This window comes from Oryzias latipes, chromosome 1 (assembly GCF_053564925.1).
Source record: "Oryzias latipes strain Hd-rR chromosome 1, Olatipes_Hd-rR_3.1".
NCBI lineage: Eukaryota > Metazoa > Chordata > Actinopteri > Beloniformes > Adrianichthyidae > Oryzias > Oryzias latipes.
In genome coordinates, this window is record NC_136237.1 from 36,981,543 (window position 1) to 36,996,947 (window position 15,405).

The following is a 15,405-nucleotide window of genomic DNA, read 5'->3' on the forward strand; positions in this document are numbered from 1 at the left end:
ATAACGGTGTGTAATATGAGATAGATTTGGCTAAAACATAAAAAAGACTTCCTGCAAAAATTATAAAAAGTTGGAAAATGTCTTTGGAAAAAAGTTGGAGAAATAACATATTCTTCTTTTTTTTTAAACTTTTTTTTATCATAACTAGCACTATATCATTGTAACATTATTCAATGAGCATTTTGATGTTGTAGTATCGCAGGTTCACAGGAAAAGAAAGAAAACTGAGCGACTGATCATAATCAGCTGTCAACAGGATTTAGCAAAAGTGGGTTTAGACCTTCAGAGTCTGTCAAACCATTTGGAGGAGTTTGATCCATTTCCCAAAACATGTCACTGGAAAAGCTGCTCATCCCTCCTGCAGAGACCCAAACTTTTTTAGTGACAAAAACGAGTAGAACTGAAGCTCCTTGCTGAGCTTCTGAGTTCACTGCCTCCGCATTGGAAACAAAGTTCCTGGTTCAACCACTGAGTGTTGCTCACGGGAATGTGGCCGACACCAGTAGCTGGTACAGTAATTATGATTCACTTAATGCCAGCCTTCTGCTGCCCAACAATGACGTCTGCACCATCCAGGAAACCAGGAGAAACCAGTTCTTCAGTTCAGTTTTCAGAATAAAATTTTCTATAAAACATCAGCTTTTACTTTGAAATGATCTTTTTTTGTCAATGTCAAATTCTATTTGATTGAAAAAAAAACAACTGTGGAAAATGATTGTGTTATTTAAACCTTTTAGGGAAACTAACAAAATGAGAGTTTATTTTTAGAACCCTTGTCAATAAAATGCAGAAATGTCACAGTTAAGAGTCAAAAATGAAATGTTTTATTAGTAGTTTTACAGATTTAAGTCTCATTTCCTCTAAGTAACAAAACAGCTTTACATAAAATATAGGGCTGGGCGATATGGCCTAAAAATAAAATCTCAGATTTTAATCCCCCCCCCCCCACACACACACACACACACACTTAAGGAAAGCAAACAAGTACAAACGGCAGACAACTTACAGCTAATTTTGCTTTCATATAATCAAATGCAGGACAAATGTAACCCCCATTTCTGGGATGAATAATAAATAAATTAACACACTCTTGGAATCAAAGTTAAGTATAAGATTTTTCTTCTTCTCACTCCCTTTTGGACTTGTGTTGTTTATATAATTTTGTTTTATGTAAGTTCTTGTTTTATAAATTTTTTGTCTTGTTTTTGTCTTATTTTGTTATTCTACACTTGTTTTCACTTGTCCAAAAATAAAAAGGTTACTTACTTACTTACTTACTTAAAGTCCCAGCTGTGTTTTATGTCACACTTTGTAGTCTAGACTAAAAGGAGCAGCAGGATTCGCGGTTAAACGGTTAAAGATTCATAATTGAAGATAGATTTTGATCATTTAAATGTTGAAACAAGAACTACTTCCAAAGAAAATTTTAATCTAGTTGAAAAAATATTTAGATGAATAAAAAGTAAAATACTTAATAAATCGACATAAATAAAATATAAATAAAAATAAATGTATTAATACAAAGATGTAACCATTGTTTTTTGTATATTTTTTACACTGAAAGAGTCGATTTGTCAGTTTTGAATGACTTTGGTCTGAACTGAACTTCCGACGGTGACTAATGTGCATTTACGGTCAGGAATCTCAACTATGTCTGACTCATGTTTTTGCACCAGTGAAAAACTTCCTCCGTGTGATTCCAGCTGCTTATCTGCTTAAATGTTCATTCACATCATACTTACAGGAAGAAAAGTGTAAATCTGCAGCTGAGGGAGGTAACCGCTACGGTTGTCCCAGTCCAGCAGTTCTGTAGAAAGGGAGGTGGGTCAAACACCGCAGCCAGACTTTATTTTTCTTACTTGGAACTGAAGCTCGGGAGTACTGTAACAGTCAGATCCTCAGCATTGACTGTCAATGATGATAGAAAACGTGATTTGATGGAAAAACATGAACCCATCTGGTCCTCATTGGGACCTCACACCTACTGAGAGCTGACCTCAGGACACACGGCCTGTATGCTAATGTGCTATTTGAGGAACATTTCTCTGTCAACATAGCTTACACAAGCCCTGAGATTAGGGACGGGACGGAAAATAGGCCCGATTAGGAATGGACAGAGAGGTTCCAGCGCTCCTGGCTCACCTACCTGGGCCTATCATCGTGGAGGACTGAGGTCATGTAAAGGAGGGCAGTCACCTACTGGCATTGTTAAGAACCTTTCCATTTCTTTTCTAGTTGTTTTGTCCCAATTTGATCATTAAAAAAAAATTCTTGAGATTACTTCACAAGGAAATACATGGAACTTTTTAGAGTCTTAAAACAAACCAGGTTTTTACTCAGTAGCTCAACTTTTTGAAATGTTTAGTCCCTTTTTGTTAAATTCATTCACTTTAACTAATTTTATAATTGTTTTCATGCTTTAGGTCCAACAATAAACTTTTAAAAGTCCGGATACATTTAACATAATTTGAACTATTGCTCTTTATATTGATTTAAATCATAATTAATTACTCATCTTTAGTCTTTTTACAGCTCACGTTTTTCTGAAAATGTCAAGAATCAGAATTTCTACACCTCATTTAATTTGTGACTCTTGATGAGACAAGAAAAGACCCTCGAGGAGGAATTTTTTAAACTTAAACAGCTGGACAGTGAAGGAAAAACGAAGGCAGCTTATGTAGATTTCAGCTTTCAAGATATAAAAAGACAAAAGATTTGAAAAATAGGGTTTTATCTACAAAGTCTCTATTTTTACACTGCACACAATCAAGTGATAATACATATTGAACACACTATTAAGTATTTAACTACAGTAAAGTAAAAAAATATAGGCAATAAATTAAAATAGGCTAAATTAATACCCAAAAAAGCAATACATTTCAATATTTTTACTTTAATTTTCTGTCTTTATTTTTTTTGTTTAACTAAAAATATTTAACAGTTTAGGATTCTTTAGTGTTCTTTAGCTAATTTTGAAAGACTAAACTCGAAATGCAATATTCACAATTTCTTTCTATGATTTACGATTATGATTTTTATGATTTTTTTAATTACAAATCCGCAGTTTATCTTATTTTCTTTGTATTTATTGTTTTTAACATTTTCACCATCACATTTTGTTGAACACGTTTTTTTTTCTTTTTTTACATTGATGTCCTGCAGCTTTCATGCGTCTGCCTTCTCCTCTCAACAGAACCTTTTTTCCATCCGAAGAAGGAGCCGCTCATGCACAAGTCATGCTGCATATTTTAATTAGCTCCAACAAATCTCCTAAATTAGCAGCTCTGACGTTCACCTCAAAAGTTAAATTAAGGCTGGATGTATGAAGATGGATGACGAGCATAAAATGTTGTGACTGTGTAATCAGGAAGAAAGTTGCTTTTGCAGCTGGCTGAAAATGAAACTTTGTGACGCCTTTATTGTGGAAGGACGGCATCCACTCTGACTTCCATGTCAGAGGAACAGCATGAAACCTGGGTTAGAAGATATTATCACCAGAGCTGAAACGGAAAAAAAGTGATAAAAGGCAGACCAGATGAAGCCAGTCAGTTCTGACATTACCCCAACAAATTGTTCATGAAACCTTTTTTCAACACAAGGATCTCAAAGTTAAATCTTTGTGTTATTGAGTCAGCTCCAGCTAAAAATTCTCCATGTCCATTACTCCCAATATGAGCTGCTGAAACTGTGTGACGTAGTGATGGGTAGATGAGGCCTCGTGAAGCGTTTCGGCACATTGCCCAAACTATGTTGATACTGTGTCACTCAATACTGACTCCTGCTGGACCGAAAACATCATTGCAGGCAACCAAGTTCAGAAACTCCACGGATGTACTGATTCAAAAAACTAAACACAATATTGGTCAATGTAGCTTCCTTATTCCCGTGTCTCGCTCTATAATGCACCAGCATTGAGGAGGTGCTTTTAAGTTTGACAGTTCTGCTGAACAAATGTGACATTTAACCTCCAAAACATAAAATGATTCATTTCAATTTGAAATGGAATTGTATTCTGCTATAGATCGGGTGAAAACTGAAAGGGACAGGGGGACGTTGAGCCAAAAACACTATTAAAACTAATAAATAATTCCATAAACCTAATTAAAACACCACATTCAATGCCTTTAGGAAAGATTTGGTAAAATAAAATGTCAAAAACAGGGAAAAATGGGGGCGCACGAGAATCGTTTAACAGCTGGAAGCTGGGCGCATCCGGGGGCATGAAAATTTGTCTTTTTCCTGTTCTGTTAAACTGGCCGCTGGACTGATTAAGCACCAAAGTGACAGAAATGGAACCAGGAAGATCCAGTAATTTTTCAAAATAAAATATTTGCCAAAATAAAAAGTAGCTTAGACTCATAATAAAATGAACTAAAACCAGGCCAAATTGACTCGAAACCTGCCAAAGCAAATTTTTTTATGTATTATCAAAATCAAAATTACCCAATTATGCAGAAAACCGCAGAATCTGGCAACACTGCTGGTAGATGTGCTTCCTTCTATGGCTCTTCTGCAACACTCACACACAGGGTTTCACTAGTAGGACATTTACAGGCGGTTTGGTGCAAGCCAAATCTCAGGACTTCAAGAGTGAAAGCACTCCAGCTTCATCTAACCTTACTTACGGCAGTTTACTATATAGGATTATATAGAGGGGAAGAAACAACCTCATGAACTTTTTGCAAAGATGGATGTGCATATTGTGCACATAAAATAAAAGCGTTTTAAGATAAGATAAGATAAGATAAGATAAGATAGGACTTTATTGATCCCCGGAGTGAAATTCAGTTGTCACAGCAGCCAAAACAAGAAATATAGCAGTTAGAAAAAAACAAAGTAGCAATGAGTAGGAATAAAATTGTAATAATAGAAAGAGGAAGTAAAAGTACTCATCATAAATAACAAGTTAAAAATGCATGAATGGAGTAAAATACTGCTTTGGAGTTGTTTTTCTTGAGGACATAACAATATAATACACTGATTTTGCATGATTTAGGCCCTTTAAGTTTTTATTAATTTTTTTTTTCAGCTAAATTTTCAGCCAAAACTGAACATCAAATATATAAAATAAAAACTTTTACATTTGAATAATAATTAGAATATGGTTAAATGCTTGTCTTGTTCCAAAGCCAATATAATTATCATCAATAGTATGATCCTTTCACATCATTTCATCAATGTGAGTTGGGTTATTTTGCACAGTAACGTTTTAGACAGGATTGGTGCGCCTAATGAGTCACAGCTTCACTAAATCTGTTGGTGTGATTCAAGTTCCCGATGCAGAGCCTGGATGTTTTTGCCAGTAAACAGTTTTTCTATCAGATTCAAAAGAGAAAATCTGCTCCTGAACGTCCTATGTGGAGTGAAACTGCTGATTTATGCCTGCTGGAGGTTTCAGATTTGTACTGAAAGCCATCAGCGCTCCGGAGGGAGCTGCTCCATTATTCTGTGAGGTTAGAACAAGACCGTGGGAGTGAACATGGAGACCATGTGTGTGCAGATAAAAAGAGCTGGACGGGTTTGCGTTTTGTGAAGAATGCTGGGTGAAAGTGAGCTGCTTATTAGGAAACTCAAAGCCCAAATAGGATTTATCAGCAACCCTGACAAACCTATTTTCACCAAACTGTTCTGAACTCACAGATCTTAGAACTTCTTAGGACTGTTTTTGCAACAGCTCATCTTTTAGTGCGCATACATACATTCTACACATACATTTGATCATTAAATTATAAGGTAACACTACCATTTTCAATCAAATTTGTATGCAATGCAAATACGGCAGCAGTTTTTTTTTTTCAGTGCACGAGTGAGTCTGAACCTGTCAAAAGGTGTTTTGATCTCCTAACTGCTTCAGATTTAGAGACCTTCTGGTTTTAGCTCCTCCCACAAATGTTCTTCAGGATTTACATCAGTGCTCATGGGAGGAGACTTCAGAAAAGTTGATGTTTTGCCATTCTTGGGTAGTTTTTTTTTTTAAAGTTTCTGTCCTTTTAGACTCAGGATTTGTGACTGACACCAAGCACTCTGACACTATCTGAGCCCGTTTGGCTCCAAAATACTTTGCTATTCTTCTTTTTTTGTTGTTGTACTCTGCACAAATTCAAGACAAAATGGATGCTCAGTCAATCAGAAAGAAAAGAAGACACAAATTTATCCAAGGGAAAGATAAGATAAAAAAAAAAACAGCACTTAATACACATGCTTGTTCTTTGGAAAAGAAAAGCAAAATAGTTGAGCATTTCAATATTTTATTTTCCACACATTCAGATAAGAAATTCGTCAAAATCGGTTCAAATCATTTAAATAAATATTCCAAAGTAACACAAAGCATGTTTCTGCAGTGTGGATCTGCTTCCTCTGTCGCCCCCTTCTGGCGGCAGAAACAAACTGCATAAAGGACAAAATGAAGAAACAGCTCAAGAAAATAATAATTTAAGAACCAAAAACATATCGAATAACCAAAAAATCAAAGCTTAATTCATTACAATTGTTTTTCATATCTGTATGAGATGCTAATATGTTTAATATATTATTTAGCCAGAATGGATAAAATATTCTGACAGTGTAGATTTGTTTGGGTCCTGAGAGGAAACTTCTCCATTTATATGTTCAGATGAAGATGTGGAAAGAAACTTCACCTGAGACTTCAAACAAAATGATTATTTTTTTGCTCCAATAAAACAAAAAAACAAAAAAATGACTTCATTATACACAGGTTACAATAGTAGTAATGCTTTAAAGCGAATGAGTTCTGCAGAGAGTTTCACTCATGCACAGCTGAGGCCCCAATTCAACAAAAATGAAAATCAATGAAAAGCTGAAGGTTGAATTATTGACAAGTTTGTAAGTCTATATCATAATTGACCTGAAACTTTGTAAAAATAGATTTTTTTTCTGTTAACCCTAAATATTCCTGGTTTTTATATATATATAAAAGCTCTTAGTTTTCTGTGAGCACCCGTGTTGACAGCTCTTTACTGATCTGAAGAGAAAAATCAAACAATCACTCTGCTGATATATGATGGGTGTGTTTGTACAATCTGAGGATACGAGAGCCGCTCTGTCACTGAGAAAAAACAAAAACAAAAAACAGACATCTTCAGTTTTCAGACACATTCCTTATAGTTAAATACCGTTAAGGTAGAACTTAAAGCTTTGACTTTGTTCGTTTTTTGCTGAAATAAACACAAAAAAAAGAAAACTGCTCTTTCCGCCCATCTGTTTGAGGTACTGTCTCTTTTAGGCTTTTAACATCTCTTTCGGTGATGATGTTGTGGTGTAGCAGAGTGGAAACGTGGACTACAAAGAGAAATGAGCCAGAGAACCCCGAAGTCACTGCCATGGAAGGACTCAGATAGAACTGCTGTGGTTGGCCATTAAAGAATTCAAGCCATAAATGCTTGATGTCCAGTTCCTTCTAGCAACCATAAGTCATCAACTTTACTGGGGGGGTGAGGGGTGTCATAAGATTTGTTTTCCGTGAGCAGCAGATGTGGATTTTGTAAAGGATTTTCTGAAGAGATGGGGTGAAAAAAAAAAAAAAGCATGCTAGTCCTGATTTTAGTTCTCAGACATAACCTCCTCATCTCCTCATCTTCTGCTTCTTGTTCCTCGCCGGCGTCTTGATCGGCTGACTGACTCCGTTTTCCGGCGGGACAAAAGGCTGTGCTGCTGGCGGAGAGGTTGGCGAGAATAGATCCGGCTCTCCGTCCAGGGCGGCCTTGAAGGGTCCGGCGGGGGAGAATTTCAGAGGACTGAAAGAGGAGGGGAAAAAAAACTATGGGAATCTAGAAGTAAATGTTTTGAAGTCCAAATTCGGGAGAAACCATCTACTTTAGAGATGCTACAGATGAATCTGCAGCTAAATGTGGAAAATCTAAACAGAAAACCCAAAGAGAGCACAGTGGAAATACTTTAAATGATTTCATCATCTGCAAACATGATGACTTTTTCTCAGTTATTGGCATGTAAAAAAAATATACTTTTAAATCATTAAGAACTAGTTTCCTAATGAAAAGAAGGATAATTAAACCTAGATCATCACTCAAACTTGTAGATTTCAAAAACATTTAAAAAAAAAGTCTTTATGTGACAAGACTGTCAAAAGTGTAACCCACAAGAGATGCAAACAAATCAAAAGATTGCTTGGGGCTAGGGCCCAAGATGTCCCTTAAATTGCCAGTTGACGATGTTTGCTGTCAACCATCGGGTTGGACGATGGTATCGTCGGGGGGGGGGGGTAATTTTTCATTATTATATAATTATTATTCGTTATTTTACTTTATTACTTTATTTTATTTCCCAACTAATGACTCATCCCCAATGATCCAGTATAAACTGAGGGAAATTACTTTAACAAAACAAAAAAAAACAACAACAAACAAAATAGAAAAGAAGTAGTCCGCTCCTGCACTTAATAGTCAGGTGGACCGGTGGAGCGAGCGACCATGTCTCTGAGCAGAACAGACGGACTTAACAGCTTTGTGTTTGAGGGGAAAGGAGGATGCTTCGTTACGTGTGGGAGACTTAGGACTGTGATCCGTCCCGCAGCTCTACGTGAACGAGCTACCCAACTCAGGAGAACCGGGTGTCCCGGTAAAGTGTGTGTCCGGGCAGAGCTCGGACCGCCAGCACACGCAGCGGCTTTTGGGGCACTTTGTAAGCTTCAAAGCAGAAATGTCGCTCAGTCCTTAGAAACCGTTCAAACAATCACGTGTGTCCCAACAAAATAAAGGCTGATGTTATTATTCCCACATATTTGCGTGTAGCCAAGATGCAGATTGCAGCCTTTCCCGCATGGATTTATGTTCATCCAAAGCTAAATGTTGCTTCTTTCCAGCTCCGTTCTTCAACAGAAAAAACACTGACCACACGGATTAAAAATAAAATGATGAGCAAACAGACGCTTCATAATAACCGTAAAAATAATAAAGATCATCTCGTATATTACCGAGCTGACGTATTCATGCATGTAGCCTCTCAGCGGAACTAATTTTCTCTTCGGGTATTATCAACACTACTGCGCATGTGCGAATGATTTATTCCGACCGAAAGTGTGACTCAATGAACGTTTTTTTATAATCTGAAAACGTTTTTCTGGGCCCATGTACACAGTTGGATTCTAATCAGACCATTGATCTGATCAAGATATTTTGCACATGTAACCGCGGCTTATGGTGTCGACTCGCAGCGTGGCGGGGGCGTGGCATCACTATGGCGTCTCTCCATCGTGATGTCAGTCATGATGGACGATGGTATCATCCATCGGCACAACCCTACTTGGGGCCATAACCTTTGCCTTAAACAACAACAGCAACAACAATTCTTCCTGTTACCTGATGGGTGTGTGAGGACTGCTGTTGTGCCGGCGCATGTGACGGGATTTGGGCTCGAAGGAGAAGCCTTCTTTCAGGCTTTCCAGGACCGACGGAGCCACGTAAGTGAAGCCCTGGCAGGAGAACACAGGAAGATGTTTAGAGACTCAAAGCGGGTCGGCGGTCTGACCTCGGAGGCAGAGAAGGAGAGCGTCTCACAGCGAAGGCGAGCTCTGCGCTGTGGCTGAGCCTGGAGTCGTCCGGACTGTCCACCGGCGTCTGCCGAGTGAAGCGGGTATCAAACTGGCTCACATCCTCCTCTGAATGCTGCAACATGAAGACAGCTTTTTAATGCTTGGTGTTTTGGGTTTTCTAATGTTTAAAAAAAAAAGCTTCCAGGCCTCACAGAGTCCAGAAAGTGCAGCTTGAACAAAAACGGGACTCTTGTCTGGACTTCTTAGAAACTTCTCAGCCCGCTGTCAGCAAAACCGATAACTCATCCGTTCAGAATACTTTGGATTTTTAATTTATGACTTTTCTTTTGTCAAAAAAACTCACAAAAAAATGTAAAAAAAAGAATATTCTTCCCTGCAGACAGACTAAATTATTTTCTTAACCATCTAAGAGAAGTTAAAATCTTATGTCTGGATGATTCTGCAATTATCTATTTAATTCAGATGTTTTTATCTGTCGTTGAGAAAAAAAATGAGAACTTTTACTAATATAAGCATGTGTAAAAGCATGAGAAATAACATTTAGATTAAAATAGAGGTTTCAGTAAAGACCAGCTGGGGTTTGTATGGAGGCTCCACTCTCTTGTTCAGCAGGTCGTCCCAGTTGATTTGCTTGAAGAAGGAATGTTTCTGCACAGATGTGAAACAAACAAAAATATGTAGGTTTTTCTGTACCTTCTTTGCACAGTTTGCACCTAAACTTGTCATGATTTTACAAGAGTCCCCCTAGTGGCCAAAGGAGGAAATGTGTTGCCATTTAGTCTATTTATTACCGGGTTAGGTTTCATGAATAAACTTTAACGTTCTGTTCTGAGGGTTAGGAATAGGAAAACATCCTTCACTGCAATAAACTCAAACACTTAGGAAGCACAATGTGTTTGTTTTTTTGTATTAGGAGTGCATTTAGTCTGACGAATCACAGCAGTTCACCTGAATGTCTGCAGCGTCTGCCTTGCCAGAGCCGAGTCTTTGGGCTGGATTCTTCTTCAGCAGCTGAAACGACAAGACAGGCGTTCATTTAGCCGTTTGGTCGAGTTTTGAGTACTCTGAATGTTCTGCCTGGACAGAGATTTCTGTGTGTTTGTTTTCTGTACCTTCTTGATGAGCTCCCTGGCATCGATAGTCAGGTACGGAGGCAGATTGAGCTTACACTTTAAGATCTTATCGATGGTCTTTTTCCTGTTTTCAGCCGTGAACGGAGGCTGGAGGAGACGTGGAGAAGCACACCAACGGTTATAAAAGTTGGTTTTCTCACGCGTGTGCTGAATCTCAGGCCTCTGTGAGTCATGACTGGTCCACTTTTTAAACGTCCGTTCCAAGCTTACCGATCCCGTCATCATGTCATACATGAGGGCGCCGAGGCTCCACCAGTCCACGGCTCTGTTGTGACCTGAGCGGGTTAGGATCTCTGGAGCCCTGAGAGGGGAAAAATAAGAACAAACAGGAGAAAAGAAATGCTCGGAATAAGAAAAACAGACTCAAGGAGCTCCAGACAAAGACAGAGTTGTATTTCAACAAACATAAATCCAGATCTTGTAAACTCTGCGTTGGTGCGACTCACATGTACTCGATGGTGCCGCAGAAGGTGTGCGTGACGGATCCGTCATGAATCGACTCCTTGCAGAGACCGAAGTCCGTCAGCTTGATGTGTCCTGAAACCAAACAGATTTTTGGTTCGTTTGTCACATTCAAACAGTTCAGCAGGTTCATAAATGTGCTCACATCACACAAAGACAACAGCAAAACAAAAACAAAAAAACTGTTTTTGGTCCCCAAACTTTGACCTATTCTATTAATGTTTCATTCTCATATCTTTACTAATCTTTAAATATTAACTTTATTTTCCAAAGCTAAGTTGAGATTTAAGGGGAAAGAGTCTCCAAACCAGTCTGTTCTGGTGGAAAAACGGTTAGCGGGCCTGTAAGCCGATATCTGGCGGTGTGTCATTCGCAGAAACAGCTGTAATGAAGCGTGAAGGTGATCTTTGTGTTTATATTAAAAACTCTGTGACAGTAAGGGTTTACAAAAATATAATTTTAGATTTGTAAAATAATATTTCTCTTTGTTGAAACCTTTTACTTATATTTAACAAAAAATAAACAAAAAACCATTTCTTCATCTTCAAAGCAGCTACAACAGTAAAAATGCTTATATTTGTCCCAAAAATGCTTAGGATCAACATCATGTGACCAAAACGATTCCGTTTTAATCCAGCATTTGTAAATATTCGGATTACCTTGGTGGTTGAGCATGATGTTTTCTGGTTTTAGGTCTCGATAGATGATCCCGTTGGAGTGAAGGTGACCCAGAGCCAGAGTGATCTCACCCAGATAAAAGCTGGGGAAGCACAGAGGTTTCATCAGGTCAGTGAACGCACCACACGTGTTGGGAACAAACACCTCACTGCCGGAGAAGGTCCTCACCAGGCCGTGTCCTCCATGAAGATGCCTTCCTTCTCTAGCTGCATGAACAGTTCTCCTCCTGAAAAAACAGTGGGCACAAAGGATTCTGGGATCAGGCATCACAGATTCATTGGGTCATGACGCCATTGCTAGTTCTTTATTATAAAAAACGAAGAAACATATCCGAGAAATGCCATAACCGGAAAGGAAAATCAATGGATTGAGGGATTCCTCTCCTCTCTTACCGCTCAGACACTCCAGGATGAGGTAGAGCTTTCCTCCGGTCTGGAAAGCGTACAGCAGGTCCACGATGAAGGGGTGCCGCACCGTTTCCAGGATCTCCCGCTCCGCTCGCGTGTGGGCTGTGTCTTTGGCGTTTCGCACTATCTTAGCCTACGGGACACAGAGAGCGGGGGCTAACACCAACCACCGACGCAGAAAGTGTGGAGAAAGAAAGAGGTGGAGAAAAGAAACCGCATCCAAGCACCTTTTTTAGGACCTTCATGGCGAATATCTTCCCAATCTGAAGACCTTGAACCTTCCTCACCTGGAAGACCTTGAAGACAAACAGACAGAGGAGCGCTTTCAGAGAAAAAATGAAGAAACGATAAAGGACCAAGCGGCTTCTTCTACGTGAGGAGATGCTGCTTTTCTCCTCAGCAGATCAGGAACCGGGGCCAAAAGGACTTAGGACTAGTCAAAAGCAGACAGGAACCAGTATCAATGCAAAGGAAACAAACCAAATGTCCGCTTGTTGTTCTTTTCATTACAACTCGCTACCTTTCAACATTTCAACCTGGCTTAAACTTGGAAAAGAAACATTGAATACAGTAAATAAGAGTAACATAGAGGATTATCACTGGCTGGAATTGAGAACAAATATTTTGGTAAATGCAGCTTTCAATGAGCTTTAAGTTACCAACAAATTGGTAAAAACTTATAAAGCAAACAGAAAAACTTGAAGTATTTGTTTTCTTGCAAATATTTAACAAACAAAAGCTGTATTGAAGCTTGGATTCTTAGCTCAAAAAGATTTTTTCCTTAAGAATAACAAACAGGCATTTATGTTTTTAGCTGTTTGATGCATCCCATCTAGAGTCAGAAGGAAACCCTAAAGTTAGAGCCTTTATTTTGAAAGGAAAGGTGTACAGGATATGCAACAAGAGATGATAAATCCAGTGCAATAATAGGCTAATACCCTAACCCTAGCAGTTCCAAAAGCTCTGTGGCTTATGTATAAGAGTTAAAAGAGAGAAGACATGCTGAAAGGATTGTGCTGAACCAAACTCACCTTGCCGTAGGCTCCCTTTCCCAGAACCGTTAGGAGCTCAAAGCAGTCCGGTCCAACTCTCTCGCTGTCCCTGTTCACGATCTCGCTGGTCAGCTCCACCTCCTCCGTCTGAACACTGACGAGCATCCAGAAAAATACACGACTATTTAAATCATTGAGGCTTTTTACAAGAAACACATTTGGAGGATGAGAACACCAACAAACAAACAGAAAGTAAAGACGGAGTAAGGGCAAAAGTTTCAAATGTCCAAAAATAAAAGTACAATTGCCTTTAAACTGAACTTATTTATATTTAAGACAAAAATAATCGCCTGATCTGCTGATCAAAGAAGACCAGAGACATCAACAATCAAGACTAAATCAAGTTGACTCAATTATTGGCTTTAAAAGTCCAAATCCACGTCAGTCTTCTCATTAATAAAAAGGGTTAATGTTAGTAGACATCCATGCTTTTATTTTTAAAACTTGCTTGGGTTTCCTTTTTTAGGTGACAGGTGGATGTGAGTGTCAGCAGTATAAACCTGAAACTCTGTTTTTTCAAAAATACTCAGGTAAGAAAAGAAATGAAACACAGAAATGATGAAGATGACTGCAGGTCCAACACAGGCACTTCAGAGGCGACCGAACACCCAAAGCAGCTTTAGGTCCAACAGAACCGATAGAAACAGGGCAGACTCACTCCGTTCTCTCACATTGGCTGTTCAAAGCCTCTAAAGAATGACAGCTTAGAAATTGACACAAGGTGGAGCAGACCGATGACTTAACTTTACTCTATTAACCTTAAATCCAAATGATTATAGTTTTTGACAAGACTTACTTCTCTGGCTCGGTCACAGTGAAGTCGCAGACATCGTCCTGCAGAGATTAAAGGTTCGGGGATTCACGACATGATCAGCTGCTGGCTTCTTCAACAACTGTGGAACACAAACCTCTGTGTCGCTGACGTCCTCCGTCTCCAAGTCGATGTCGAACACCCCAGCCATCCTGGAACCGAGACGACAAAACCCACAGCTCACCGAGAAGCGCCAGACCAGCTACCAACACTTCTACATGCCATAAAGTGCAAGAAAGGTGACATCACTTTCAACTGATGTTCAGATTAGCTGCTGCATCAGTCAGTGTCTCACAAAATACATAAATAAGAGTAAATTGAACGTTAATTTTACCCATTTAAAATAAATACGGGTACTTCTACATGAAAAAAAGTGTTTAACACTGTTTACAGTGATAATAAACGACACAAACAGACCATTATGATCTCTTGATCTCGTGTTTGAACATCTTTAACTCGGCGTGTAAAGCTCATAATTGCCTCTTACGGCTAAATATGCGGTTGCGGGTCCACGCTCGTGATTGGTCAGCTGCCGCACACTGTGTCCTTTTCACGCAAACACACCCAGAGTCAGCAAACCTGGTTTAACAGCCTGCGCCGTGACCCAACATCACCACCATGAAGGAAGACTGGTTCTATTCACACCCAGTGATCTTTACACCCATCAACACCCACCCTCCTGTGACACGCAGGTGTTCAAGAACAACTATGAAGGAGGAGAAAATAATATCGAATCCGCAGGAGGAGCCTGACCGGACCAGACGACCTGACATGTCAGAAAACATTCAGATTATCTCTCAGACTGACTCTCTGAGGTCTGAATAACACCAGAAAGGCTATCGTCATGAGGCGGTTAACTTCCTACGTTCACAGCTGACACATACACAAACACGCGCGCTACCTATGCTAGCTTAGCCTTCCTCACCTGAGAGCGACACCGTCCCCCGGTGGCTCCTCGTTTACCTGACACTTAACCGGTGAGCTCTCACACGCAGCGGCTCATGGCTGTCACCGCTGCTCAACAGACCGACAACACACGGAGGGTCAGTCCGGGTGAGGTGGATCGGGCCGCCTTCACTCGGACGGACGGCATGACGCTGCCACGTGCCGTTGACGCATCTACGTCACGAGCGGAGGCGGGGACATCTCTTTTATTCTTTTCCGAGTTCGATTTGAGTAAAATGAATATTCTATGTAATTCTGAGAAGCAAAAAGAAACCAAAAACCTGTCTGTATGGGAAAGATTCAAAATGTAGTCGTAAAGTGTACCCCTTGGCTTTCTATTCTTGTTTTTATTTATTTATTTATTGCTGTGTATTTGATATTTGCAATA

General features: G+C 39.4%; 1 protein-coding gene across 2 annotated transcripts; it reads right to left on the bottom strand.

The window, feature by feature from the left end:
• Window positions 1-6,231: 6,231 nt before the first annotated feature.
• LOC101163545 (ribosomal protein S6 kinase beta-2) lies at window positions 6,232-15,202 on the bottom strand. 2 transcript variants are annotated; one of them, XM_023954942.2, is made up of 16 exons: window positions 14,998-15,202; window positions 14,170-14,224; window positions 14,058-14,095; window positions 13,241-13,355; window positions 12,437-12,505; window positions 12,195-12,342; window positions 11,971-12,028; window positions 11,784-11,884; window positions 11,109-11,199; window positions 10,873-10,963; window positions 10,642-10,749; window positions 10,478-10,540; window positions 10,100-10,177; window positions 9,534-9,641; window positions 9,336-9,448; window positions 6,232-7,754 (listed from the first exon to the last, which is right to left on the bottom strand). In XM_023954942.2, the coding sequence occupies exons 2-16, from the start codon at window positions 14,221-14,223 to the stop codon at window positions 7,583-7,585; spliced, it is 1,407 nt and encodes a 468-aa protein (XP_023810710.1). In that variant the 5' UTR covers window position 14,224; window positions 14,998-15,202; the 3' UTR covers window positions 6,232-7,582. The 2 variants fall into 2 exon arrangements, with proteins under 2 accessions (XP_023810710.1, XP_023810715.1); XM_023954947.2 differs by having other exon boundaries at window positions 14,170-14,286; window positions 14,998-15,198.
• Window positions 15,203-15,405: the final 203 nt, after the last annotated feature.